At 51.4% G+C, this 13,412-nt stretch overlaps 1 protein-coding gene across 1 annotated transcript; it reads left to right on the top strand.

Moving 5' to 3' along the window:
• Positions 1-2,426: 2,426 nt before the first annotated feature.
• Positions 2,427-11,120, top strand: SCN3B (sodium voltage-gated channel beta subunit 3). The gene is made up of 6 exons (XM_077306064.1): positions 2,427-3,078; positions 5,215-5,381; positions 5,595-5,826; positions 8,927-9,065; positions 9,513-9,619; positions 10,628-11,120. Exons 1-5 carry the CDS (start codon positions 3,024-3,026, stop codon positions 9,574-9,576), a joined length of 657 nt encoding a protein of 218 aa, XP_077162179.1. The 5' UTR covers positions 2,427-3,023; the 3' UTR covers positions 9,577-9,619; positions 10,628-11,120.
• Positions 11,121-13,412: the final 2,292 nt, after the last annotated feature.

Here is a 13,412-nt window from a genome sequence, read left to right as displayed (position 1 = left end):
ATATATAACGCTCTTCATTAAGAAATGGCTGGCACTGCAGCATGGACTCTCTTTAATCGACACTCCATCGAGCCTGCTGCTTTTCCATTTGGTATAAGTCCTTCCACCTTGTAGGGGCAGGGCAGGGCAGGGCAGGGCAGGGCAGGGCGGGGGGGGGGGGATTGTCATTGTTCCTGTAGCTAGGTTGTCTGTGGCAGCTACCAGGGAGGGGTTCAGGTTAGGGCGCTGTTTTGTTGGTGTTTCAGACTATTGAGAAGTGAAGGAAGCTGTGATGAGGCTCGCGAGAAGAAGGCAGTGTTGGGTGGATATCCATGGTTGAATGAGGATGCGGAGAGGGGAAGGCAGCCTGCTATAGTCAGATTTCATCAGGCTTTGGAAGCGACGTAGGGGTGGTACTTGGAAGGGAGACCACCAAGGAAGGCTCTTCAGAGGAAGGCGATGGCCAAGCACCCTTGCCTTGGAAACCCCTTGCTGGGATCACCATATGTTGGAAGCTAAGCAGGGTCAAGACATGAAAGGGAGACCACCAAGGGAGGCTCTGCAGAAGAAGGTCATGGCCAAGCACCTCTGCTTCTCTGCTTTCTCTTGAAAGCCCTTTGCTGGGGTCACCATAAGTTGGCTGCAGCTTGACAACACTTTGTGCACCCCCAATATGGATGAGAGCCAGACTTGCCAGTTTTCTGATCTCTCAACTGACAGCGGCTGCCTGAGTTGGAGATTACTTCCAAGATTTATGTTCTGCAGGAAAGCAGACTGCATGTGCTTTAGACGAATCCTGGCTTGATTCATCAGTTCAGAACATCAAATAAGCTTGATGCTAGAGTTGCCCCTTGCTTGTCCTGCCAGCGTAAGACAACTCCTGTTGAACTTTGCTAGCAGGAGACATGCCTAGAGCATGGTACGTTTTGTCCGCCTCTTCCCACTGCCTTGCTAGACCCTGGAGTTTGAAGGAATGGGCCGTTTCCTCCAGCGGGACAAATCTGGGCCACATGTCTGATGGATGAACCATCTTGTAAATGGGAGTGCAACCGGGCCATTTGTAAAAGCCGAGTCAGCAGGATCAAGCTAAGCCTCCTCTTAATCACAGACTGTTGTGTAAACCCTCTTTGCTGACTCTGGACTATAAGGGGCTTGTGCTTGCAGCAATTTTTCCATATTCTGCTGACTCGACTGATTTGCCACGTCCCAGAGGGTTTGCTCTCTGGGGCCCTGCATCTGGCTCTAGAGAGCAAACCTTCGAACTGGAAAAAGCCCCGTGCAGACTACACCCTGGACGGCCCCGGCTAGCCAAATCTCATCAGATCCCAGAAGCTAAGCAGGATCAGCTCTGGTTAGCATTTGGATGAGAGACCACGGAGGAAGTCCAAGGGTCACTGTGTAGAGCAGGGGTAGTCAAACTGCGGCCCTCCAGATGTCCATGGACTACAATTCCCAGGAGCCCCTGCCAGCATTCGCTGGCAGGGGCTTCTGGGAATTGTGGTCTATGGACATCTGGAGGGCCACAGTTTGACTACCCCTGGTGTAGAGGAAGGCAATGGCAAACCATCTCTGCTCACCCCTTGTCTTGAAAACCCCTCAGGGGTGCCATAAGCTGGTGGGAGAGACCCCCCCCCCCAATTAAAAAAAAACAGGAAGAAAGGCACAGTGTATTCCAAAGATTGACAAACCACAGGGCAGATGGGGCTTGATTCAGATCTACTCCATACGAGCCAGAATTCTGTGCAGAAATGTTGATATTCCTCAGGTCTTTAAGGCCTCATGAAACAGGGTTTTACTTGGCTGTGGGAAAACGGTATTGCAAGAGCTCTGGAAGAGCTTTCAGACTTTGAGCATCCGACAGAGCTGGAGATCTGTGCAGTGAATATTGTGGCGACCGAGAGCCATCGTCTGGCTCCTGCCCCTAACCTTCTGGGCCCAGGTCCAACGCAGGAGATCTTCTCAGGCCCTCCAAAAGAGCTGTGGCAAACATGACCTTTGGAGCGGTCCAAATGGCTGGGTTAAGGTCAATCATTCACCACCCCTCCCGGGTCTGGCAAAACTCCAACTAGGATGCTTGACCTCTGGAATCTACCGGGAGAGGGCAAAAAATACCCCCCCCCTCACCCCGGTTTAGCGCTTGAGACAGGCCAGGGCTTTGTGCTCTGGAGAGGGAATTGGGGGAGGGGGCAGCTGCTCTCCTCCCACTATCCTGCAATTTGCTTTCTCGTCGGGCTGGGTTGCCAAGGGGGGCGTTTTCCCTCTAGTCGCTGAGGATCGCTTGCATTTTGCGTGGTGGGGGGGTGGGGAGCGGGTAGATCCGCCCTGCCTTCGGAAAGGCGTGACGCTGGAGGAAGGTCGGCCGCACGGCGGGCCAGGCAGCCTAGGAGAAGCCCACCCCATCTCCCCCCGCCCCTTCCCTTTGGCACGCAGGCAGAGCTCTGCGCATGCTTCACTCGAGGTCTTGCCCCCAATCCAATCGCCGCGAAGAAGGTTGGCCTCGCTCGCTCGCTCGCGTTGGCCTTCGCGGAGAGAAAGCGAGCGCTGTCAGGAAGATGCGCCTCCCCTGCGCGGGATCCGAGCGCCTTTCTGTCCTCCGTGGGGCGCGCCCAGAGTAACAGGTCCCCGCGGCTCCGATCGGCTCGCTTCCCTCGAGGCGGCCGACTCCGGAGCAGGTGCCCCGGGGCTTTAGGGCGGGCCGAGAGCCGCGCTCGCCGCCTCCTGCTCTTCCAGCGGTGCGGCCGCGGGGAACATCTGGGCGGAGGCGGGGAAGAGCCCGGCCCAGCCCAGCCCCGACGGCGCCCTCGCCTCGCATTGCCTCGCCGCGCTGCGCGGAGCTGTCCTAGGAGGGCGGCGCTCTCCATGGTACTGAAATCCGCTCCCGCGGGATCCCGAGAGCCAGGCGCCGAGCGGCCCCAGGCGCCTCCGCAGGCGCGCCTCTTCCCCGCCTCCAGCCCACCGGCCGAGCGCCCCGATCCTGCTGCCCCGCCGGCCTCGGACACCCCGCAGCCGGGCGCCCGCCTACCGCGTCCGCCGCGCTCGGAGTAATGGCTGCGCTGACCAAGGTGGCCGGCGCCTCCACCCTCCTGGTGGTCTTGTGGGGTAGGCGCTTGCTTCCCTTCTCCCGCGGCGCTGCTCTGCCAGGAGGGGGGTGGGATGGGGAGGGCTTTGCCCCTGGACCCCGATTCCCAAGGGGTGGGTCGGAATGGACCAGCGATCTTGTTGGATGTGCATTTGCTAAGGGTTGTCATGCTGAGTGGTGTGTGTGTGTGCTTGTTTGTGTGTGTGCTATAATATTCCGCTTGGGCAGGTGTAGGGGCAAGCAGGGGCATGAATGCATATCGTGCGGTTGAGTGAAGCCCGTGGAATTTTGCCTGGCATTCTTGCCATCTGAGTGACAATTTTTTTTTTTTTTTAGACAGGCTTTAAAAAATTAAATCTGTGAAATACTATTTAAGGGACACGCCGCTTTGAAGTTATTTTCAAGCAAGTGGGCGTCCGGGTAGTTGTTGGTTGACTGTTCTTATTTTGAAGTCTGGAGACTGTTTAAGCTGCTTTCTGGGGATTGAAGTTGTATTTTAGGAGATGGGATGGGGAGATGTTTAACAAAACAAGAGGCATCCTCAGCTGTGGATGTGATCTACCTGCTTGAATCAAGAGATCACGTCGGATCACTTAAGGCAATACAGAGGGCACTGGGAAAGATCACAGTGCCAGGAAAAGGGTGCACTTGATTGGAGAGTAGCATATTTATGAGAGTCCAGTTTGCAAGGAGACTTAATAGGAAGCAGTTTGGAGCAATTATGCAATTACAGTGTTGCTCTTGGGCCAGGATCAGTAGATCCTGTGCTCTTTGGGGCTTGGAGCATTTCCCACTTCTGACATTTAATCGGGTTTTGCACTCCCCACCTTGAAAATCCTTGCCTTGGTTGGGCTGTGCTTTCTTTAAAAATGGCTGTTTTCCTTCTTCCACCCCCCCCCCCCCAAATTCCGTATTAGCTGTTCTGGCATAATGGCATCCACTGAATGAGAGAGTCTCAGTGGTATATTTAGGAACCTTTGCAAGAATTTCCTTAACTATAAATGGCGAAAGCTAAAGAGGCTGCCTCTTGGCTCCAGGAAGAACATCATGTTATTGTTTGATTTCACCTCGCTGGGTAATCAGCTGGCACACTTCACTGTAGCACCAAGGAACTGTCACTGTTGAATAGTGGCATGAAAAGGGTCTTAGAAGATCAATCACTTGTCTGTAGGTCTGAAAGAGGTGATTTTCAAAGCCCCCCTCCCCTTGCTTTGAGCACTACCACAACCTTAAGAGTATACCGAATTCTCTGTTGCGGTGATCTGTACCCTGTGTGTGTGCGTGTGTGTGCGACAGAGAGACGGAGAAAGAGAGAGAGAGAGAGAGACCATGATCATAACTTAATTTTGCAAACATTCCAATTTCCAGGGATCTCTCAGAAAAAAACCACCAAAGAACTCCTCTATATGGAGTCTGGGAAATGAATTTTAAGAGTGAGATCAAGATCTGTGTTCTTTTGGGGGTGATGGAACAATGTATGCATGTATATAAAGAAAAGTGACCACTCAGTAACTGAGCCGGTGTCTCCAGAGCATTTGAAAATGTTTGCACTCGCCCTGTGCAAAACTGAACCCAAATCTTTTTCTTGCTTCCTTTGTGTCCTATGAACAGTTCCCATTTGATTGTGTGGGTCAGCCAGTCCTGAGAAAACTTCTGCTCGGCTGACTCCCCGTCACGTGTGCGCTGGCAGTTAAATTATTCTATTTTGAAAATGTCACTTCCACTTTTAGCCCCAATTAAATTAAGCTCCATCCAAGTCAGCTTGGGACCCCTGTGCTGAGGGATAGGGAGGGAACACTTCCAAAATCTGAAAATGGCCAGCTGTTTCCATGCCACGACATGATTAAACAGGGATTACGGAGGGAAATTCCTGTGAAGTGGGAAGCGTTCGCAAATCCGGGTATTTAATCTGTTCTCAATGAACGCTGGGCATGACTTTAAAAGGTTTGTTTGCACTGAGAAGTGGAGGAGGCCTGAATAACATATTCTTCTCTGTGTCCCTCTACCTTTGTCCTGTGTGTTTGTTGACCGTCTTCTGCTCCCTGACATGGAAATGGCCCTCTGCCACACACACACATCTTCACACATGCACTTGGTATGCTGCCCCTTTGGTGCCCTGGTGCCTGCTCTGTCAACCCCCACCCCCACCCCCCAAGTGGGTGTCTGTTCTGCAGTCTGTGTTGAAGTGCCATCCGAGACGGAGACAGTCCAGGGAAATAGCATGAAACTGCTTTGCATCTCCTGCATGAAACGAGAAGAAGTCATGGCCAATACGGTGGTGGAATGGTTCTATAGGCCTGAAGAAGAAGGAGAGGATGACCTTGTAAGTAACTTGTCGGGTAACTCACAAGATTTCTATCTTGCCTGGTCAAGTCAGGGCTACCAAGACAGCTCGGGGTCGTGGTTAAGACTGGAGACCTCTAATTTGGAGAGCCAGGTCTGATTCCCCACTCCTCCTCCACACGCAGCCAGCCGGGGGATCTCAGGCTAGTCACAGTTTGGTTGACCAGCCTTCTTCCTTGTTCTGTCCCTACAGATTTACGTGTACGAGAACGAGAAACAGCCGATACTGCCACCGACCCGCTTCAGTGGGCGGCTGGTGTGGAACGGGAGCAAAGACATGCAGGATGTGTCCATCTCTGTGCAGAACGTCTCCCTGAATGATTCAGGGGTCTATACCTGTAAGGTCAACAGGACGTTTGACTTCGACATCCATCACCACACCGTCATCACCTCCACGCTGATCCGTCTCACAGTCGTGAAGGAGGGTATGGAGGAAGCGATTCATAGAGATAGCTCCAAATTGACTTGTAGAGTTAGCTCCAAATTGATTTGCAAAGTTGGCTCTGAATTGACTTGTAAAGTTTGTTCTGAATTGACTTGCAGAGTTAGCTCCAAATTGACTCGTAGGGTTAACTCTGAATTGATTTGCAAAGTTGGCTTCAAATTGACTTGTAGCTCCAAATTGACTCGTAGGGTTAACTCCGAATTGACTTGCAGAGTTGGCTCCGAATTGACTTGTAGCATTAGTTCTGAGGGATCTTGAGAGACAGCTTGGCATAGTAGTTAAGAGTGGTGGACTTTAATCTGGAGAGCCATTTTATTCAAGGAGATCCAGTTCACATTCAGGTTGCAGTCAGAAAGAGAGAGGGAAGCCTGCTTTCCCTCTTGCCCGAAGGCCAACTTGCCCGGCATCATGTGCATGGGAGTATGAGGGAACTGTATCCACGGGAGAGGCCTGCAGGGATGTGTGTCTCCATGAAAGGCCATGTGGAGAGATTGAGAGGACAAAGTGGAGAGAGGAGGGGCCGGAGGGCAGGTCCCTGGTTAACACAAAGAGAGGCATCTCATTCAAGGAGCCACATAGAGTGATGTAGTGCCCCACCCCACCCCGCCACAATGTCCAGGCCTTACTAACTCATTCCAACATTGCTGGATGAGCTGCAGAACTTTAAGCCACCTGTGCCTAACAAGCAAAGGGAGCTGGACTGATTCTACACAGAATGTAGCAACTGGTGCATATTTCAGTTTTGCCTTCAGGGTAGACTTGGGAGTGCTTCAGGCCTTTGTGCACCATCCTCTGGTCCAAACTGAGGCTCTCCAGATGTCCATGGACTACAGTTACCATGATCCCCTGCCACCATGAGCTAGTCTTTCTTCCCTCCACTCCCTGTAATGTGTTATTTGTGAATCCAAGCAGGCTAGAGAAATGGGTGTCAGAATGGTAAGTCATAAAATGAACTCCCTTTCTCCCAGGGCCAAGCCTCTAAGGCTCTTGCTTTTCATTTTGTTCATTTCCCAGCAGGGGATCTCTGTCCTTTCCTTTAGGAGGGTCTTGGAGCCTCTCCTCCCCAACTGACCATTTGGCAGGTCTTCCGTCAGCATGGCTCGGGATTCAGGCCAGGCTAGTTCCGAGGCAGAGCTCTGCTCTCTCTCTCTCGCCTCCCGCCACCCCCTCCCTCCGGAGCTGTTCTTAGCTAGGCACAATGTTTATTGCAAGGTGTCAACAGGCCCAGGGGCGTCTGGGGACGAGATCAGCAGCAGAGTATTCTCTGATGGGCTGCCAAGAGCAGCAGAAGTTCCCCAGAGAAAAGAGCTGAAAGACACGATGACTGAGGCGACCAAAGACCGTAACAGGCTCTCTGCTCTTCAGTCTTCTACTCTGTGCTGCTTCTTTATGATTGTCTCTCTCTCTCCCACAACTGCATCCCTTCTTTCCTGCATCCTTCCCTTGCCACCCCAGGTGGTCTCCATTGCCTAGTGGCACTCCTTGTTTCCTTGGCTTCAGCACATTTTAGAACGAGGGTGGCCAAAGTGTGGCTCTCCAGATGTTCATGGACTACAATTACCATGAGCCCCTGACAGCATGGACATCTGTAGACCATGGACATCTGGAGGCCCACACTTTGGCCACCCCTGTCCTAGAACGCCTGCAGATGCGGGGGCAGGGAGAGCCTCGGGATACAAAAGGAGAGTCTGCCCTGTTTCAAAATTGGGGGAGAAACACTGGGGTCTTTGACTCTCAGCAGCAGGGGACCTGGGCCACAGTGCTCATCCCAGCAGGCAATTTGGAGGGGAGAGACAGTGGGGCATAGTGGTTGGAGTGTTACCTGATTTGGGAGACCCAGATTCGAATCCCCACTCTGCCATGGACTCTCACTGGGTAACCTCGGGCCAGTCACAGACTCTCAGCCCAACTGTCCTCGCAGGGTTGTTTTGAGGGTAAAGAGAAGAATGACATGAGCTACTTTTGGGTAACTATTGGGGTGAAAGGTGATGTGTAAAGGAAATAAGGAAATAAATAAAGGTTGCGAGGTCTTTTAAGGGATGACAGAACCTCAGTTCTGTCATTTCCTGTTTGCGGTTCCCTGAACTCACCCTCTTCCCCAGCCCAATCAAACTTTATTACAGTCGTTTAGACCAAGTTAGATGAAGTCGATACATAAGAGACCGTCTGGCCGCCTCACCACCTTGCTGTGTCTCCAGAACCCTGATTGTCCAAGCCCTCCTAAGTAGCGTCTGATTGTAATGTGCGTTTCATCATTAGGTGTGCGATTACTGAAGGCAGCCTCAAAAAATTCCATGCCCCGTTTACTGGCGTCCTGGACTGTCCATTCTTTCCGTTCTAGAACACAAGACACCGGCCCTTTGCCACCGGCACAGTTTGTTCCATGAGAATCGATCGGCATAAAAATGTCTCCAGAACTGACTTAGGGAGGAAAATTGAGGCACCCCCGCTCAGCCACCCAGCTTCTGCATGACAGTAATTCAATGGCGAAAAATATAGAAAGCCACACAGGCTGGGGGTGGATCACTAGGCTGCCTGAAAAGTGGGTCGTCTTGGTCTAGAGCAGCATTTGGGGGGCCTTTTTAGGAGCGCTGCTCAGGTTCCTGGGCCCCCCGCAGTAGGCTGGCCACTTGCACAATGAGCTAGGCTAAAGAAGGCCTAAGGTAAAATAATTACGCTCGACGTACCTTGTTTATATATACACAAGACAGATTTCTAGAACATTCAACCAAGAGAAGCATGTGTGTTCCTTTTTTTCCTGAATGCATTCATTCAAACGCACACAAAGGAGTGGATGACATGTGTTCTCTTGCTTTCCTTGGGTGAGGATCAAACACTCTAGCAATGAATAATGCCATGCGTGAAAACAAGGGCATTTCATCGGTTCACTTACCAGCCCCCTCCCCACAAACCTTTTGGGCTCCCCTTCTCACATTTCCCAGTCTGTGGCCCCCTTCCAATGCTCCTGGGACCCCCAGGGGCCTGTATGGCCCCACTGAGAATAGCTGCCCTAGAGATCCCCGGTTTTGCCAATACGGCTATTGGAATGCCTCAAGGAGACCTTCTTTCTTTGTCCGCAGCTGGAGAAGACTTCACATCGGTCATTTCGGAGATCATGATGTATATCCTCTTGGTCTTCCTCACCTTGTGGCTCCTGATAGAAATGGTTTACTGCTACAGGAAGGTCTCCAAAGCCGAAGAGGCTGCCCAGGAAAATGCGTGAGTGAAAAAAAAAAACCCACTGCTGCTCCAGAAAGGACATCAAAGAATAGAAGTGGGCCCATCAGAAATGGATGAAGTTATCAATAGAATCAGAGAGGGGGGGAGGGAGGGAGGGAGGGAAGGAGGGAGAGAAAGAGATCCTTCGTATCTGTGGAGGCTCTGTTGCACATCTGGAGCTCCCTGTGTGGAGCTCCATTAGAGTGCTCCAAAAGAGCCTGTTTGGGGACCATGAACAGATGCAGTTGGTTTTTGTAGCTGTGCGTCCTTCCGAGCTCCTTTATAGAATACCTGCTATTGAATTAGGGCCCCTCTGCACATTCACTATATTAATGAATTATAACCTTTCCTTAGGGAACTATACCTTCTTTTTGCTTTCTTTTTTGTTAAAAAAAGAGGGCGTGGATTTGTTCCTTCTTCCATTAACCTCACCACATTGACTTCCAGGACCGACTATCTCGCCATCCCATCAGAAAACAAGGAGAACTGTGCTGTCCCTGTGGAGGAGTAGCAGGAGAACCACCACGCCCCCAGGGTCGGGTTTGCTACTCAAGGTAAGAGCTGGGTTGAAAATCTGTGCGCATAACCCTTGTGATAGTTAGGAGGCTGTAATGCTAGGCCATTTGTATTAGGAACACAGACCTCGCCGGATCAGCGTAGCATTTCTAGGCAGTTCCAGTAGCAACTAGTCCCGTAGAGATGGTGGAATGGAGATGCATTATTGAGAAAGAGTCTTGGCATCTCCACATGCTGGAGTGTGTCAGAATCCAGTTTAATTGGCATTGCCTGAACACAATGTGTGTGGGTGGGCAGTGGTGGGGAATTATGCTTTCCCCTCTCCTTGGGGCTTCCGCCTGCTTAACCTCTTAGCATTTCACCTGTCTTGGAGGAGGCTTCAAGAAGTGGGGGCTTTATGTGGGGCTGGGTCCTGATTCCCTTCTCCCAAGTAAGGAGCCTGGCTCTGGTGGAGGAAAGCTTGTCCCTCGAGCAAGACTCCTCAGTTAGCAGAAGATGCACGCTCCGCCAGTGGGGTAGCTTTGGTGATTCACATCACCGATGGGCAGGTTGGCCAAGGTGGAAATATTGGATATGAAACAAGCAGATTTAGTGGTAGATTTGAAACATGCAACCGTCAAGGAGGCAAAAGAACATAACTCATGGCCAGTTTTCATTCTGAGGCCTGGCTGAGCATCCAAAGTGTGTTCTCTTGAGAGAAAGGCCATGAAATAAACTCTGTGGCCAGCAGAAGTAGGGGAGGACCGGACATGCAGACCTATCCTTGTCCAAATTCTATACATGTGAACACACAAACGTGCCTTATACGACTCAGATCCTTGGTCCATCACGGTCCGTATTGTCTACTCAGACGGGCAGCAGCTCCCCAGGTTGCTGGGTGGAGGTCTTTCACATCACCTACTACCCAACGCACCACCAATTCTGGGAACGGACATCATGCATGGGTGCCTGCGATGGGCATCTGTGGTGCACCTCCACACCCTCCACCACTTGTCCAGTCTTTGGAAAGAGTACAATGGGTCACCTTCCTTTATCTTGTCTTCAAGGATTCTCCAGCCACAAGGAAGTCTCTGCAACCTAAGTCTGTGGAAGCCCAATAACGGGAGGAGGAGGAGAGGAGGAAGAGGACCAAAGAAAGAGTGTAAAGGTGTTTCTGTTTGTCTGGGACATTGCACACACAGCTTTGAGTTCATGGCTCCCATCTTGACCTGTCAGACCCCTTTGCTACAGGATTCTCCTTTGAGGCATGCTTAGTCAAAGGGGAAGGGACAGAGCCACAATCCCCCCCCCATCTCCCTCAACTGCTTTGTAGATAAGCTCACCACTCACCAACGCACCTCTTCCCTTGGGGTGCCTCCAGACATTACAGCGACCCTGAAACAAACCTCACCATGCTCAAGGAACATTCATCTCGTAGCTGTCGCATTAGCGTTCATGTGTACTAGCACATTAAGGTCCCTGGGAGCTCATTTCTCAGGGGCCACAAAAGTACCACTTGTATGTTTGGGCTGATGTCGTCACGATCATCCGGGGGGAGGACCTGGGTGGGGGAGGGAGGGAGGGAGGGAGCATGCACGAGAAAAACGGTTTTTAATGTGGATGTTCACAAAACTGGGTTGTAAATGAGAAAGTGACGGAAGAGCCAGAGATATTTCTTGGGCGCCTTCCGTACGGTGAGAAATGGTCATCACAAACTGTACAGCATGTTGGATTTGCATCAGGGCTGGGGGGACGAGGGGACGCCATCTTTTGCTTGCATCATAAGCTACTTCCATATTTCAGCACATGATATGTCAACATTCCAGTGTGTGAAGCCAACGGTGCATAGAATAACTAGCTGTTCAGTAGCTTTAGTAGAACCTGAGTGGCCATCTTTTTACGTTACCAGTCAGGCAGAAGGGGTGGCTACCAGTGGCCGTTTCATATTTGCCCGACAGATGTTAAATTTCTCCCGGCCACTTGGGGCAACTGGACTGACCCCAGGGTGAGGGAACATACCTTTTCAGATAGGTACGGAAACAGGGAAAGCACAATGGAATGGAGAATGTGGATGGGGTAGCCCTTGCTTGTTGCTGACTTCCCTTTCCAAGGGGATGAGGGCCTTCAACAGGCAGGTGACATGGAGAAATTTGCACGTGAGCTCCTAACATGGGGCAAGCATCACAGCAGGAGTCAAGTTTACCAATCCTTGAAGTTCCAGCAATACTCCAGGAAGCAGGCCCTGATTTCAGAATCAGCCGATGTGTCAAGAGAGGGACGAGTCGCTGAAGTACCTAAGTACCCTTTTGCTAATTAGACAGCCGATGTTTTTTATTAAATAATCTCAAATTCAAATCGTGACCATGCCTTGTCCGTTTCCCTTGCGTCCATGGACCTTTAGAGGATGCGCACATGTATATGCAGACACGCTGTACCATTCTACACCTATCCCATGCTGCCAACAGGAATGCTCCCTACCCTCTTCTGACCACCCTTCAAATATTTAAAGAGAGCCATCATATCCCCTTTCAACCTCTTCTTTCCCGGGCTGAACATTCCCCAGTCCCTCAGCCTTTCCTTGCAGGGATTGGTCAAGGCAAAGCCAAGGAAACCACTTAGAGGTGCAAAAAAAGAAAAAGAAAAAAGGGAAACACCTGGGCATGCAGACTAGCTGCCCAGATAAATTTCACTGCAACTACTATTGCGTGTTGCTTGCATACGTCACGGCATTAGGAAGGTTGAGAACCACTGGAGAACCAGGTTTGAGTCCTCACTCCTCTACACGCAGCCAACTGAGTGCCCTTGGGCCAGTCTTGGGTCTGGGAAGCAATTCCTCACTTTACCTGACGTTACCTTACCTTGTTCCCCTTCCACATTCATTGCATGACATAAACTGGTTGGATAATACTCCTCCCCGCTACATGGGTTTAGGGTGGCCTCTGAAAACAGCTGTGGAATGGAGAAGCCCCTGGCTGCATTCCGCACATGAGCAGCTCACTAAAGTCGCAGAAGGGACTGAGGGGGGGGGGACCTTTTGCTGGGTCTGCCTTCTCAAATAGTACAAGAGGGATTTCTGGTGGCAAGCATGACCTCCTCAGGGAGACCCCCAAGGAAGGTGGGGTAAGGTAATCTCTAAAGCAGGGGTAGTCAACTTGTGGTCCTCCAGATGTCCATGGACTACAATTCCCATGAGCCCCTGCCAGGGAACTCTGGCAGGGGCTCATGGGAATTGTAGTCCATGGACATCTGGAGGACCACAGGTTGACTACCTCTGCTCTAAAGTGTTCCTCTCAAAGGCAGATGGCAGTTTCTGGTTGACTTCCAGCAAGGCAGAGATGGCCCTGGGCATAGACAGCTTTAAAAGGGGGTTAGGCTGATGGACGTGGGACAAGGCTACCCGTGGCTCCTAGCCACAGTGACTAAAGGAAACCTTCAGGGGCAATTGCCTTCTGAGTACTGGTGCCAGGATGCAACATCAGGGGAAGGACTTAGCCTCTGTGTCCTGTTCTTGGATCTCCAGCTGAAATAGTTGGCAGCTGTATGAGACCGGATGCTGGGCTAAACAGACCACTGGCCTGATCCAGCTGCACTCTTATATTTGTATGATGATCTTGGCCCCTTTGTTGGCCTTCTGGAGGAACTGGTTGGCCCCTGTGTCAGACAGGATGTTGGACTAGATGGATTCTTGGTCTCATCCACCAGGGCTCTTCTGATGTTCTTATCAGGGGAAGGCCTTGGCCTCTCTGCCCTGTGGTTGGCTGTCCAGAGGAACTAGTTGGGTCCTGTGTGAGATGGGATGCTGAACTGGATGGCCAGCTGGTCACAGCCAGCAAGGCTCTTATTATTAATAAT

The sequence above is a fragment of the Paroedura picta genome, chromosome 12, assembly GCF_049243985.1.
Source record: "Paroedura picta isolate Pp20150507F chromosome 12, Ppicta_v3.0, whole genome shotgun sequence".
Lineage (NCBI taxonomy): Eukaryota > Metazoa > Chordata > Lepidosauria > Squamata > Gekkonidae > Paroedura > Paroedura picta.
Note: the sequence above shows the minus strand (reverse complement) of the source record. Positions and strands in the feature narration are given on the sequence as shown.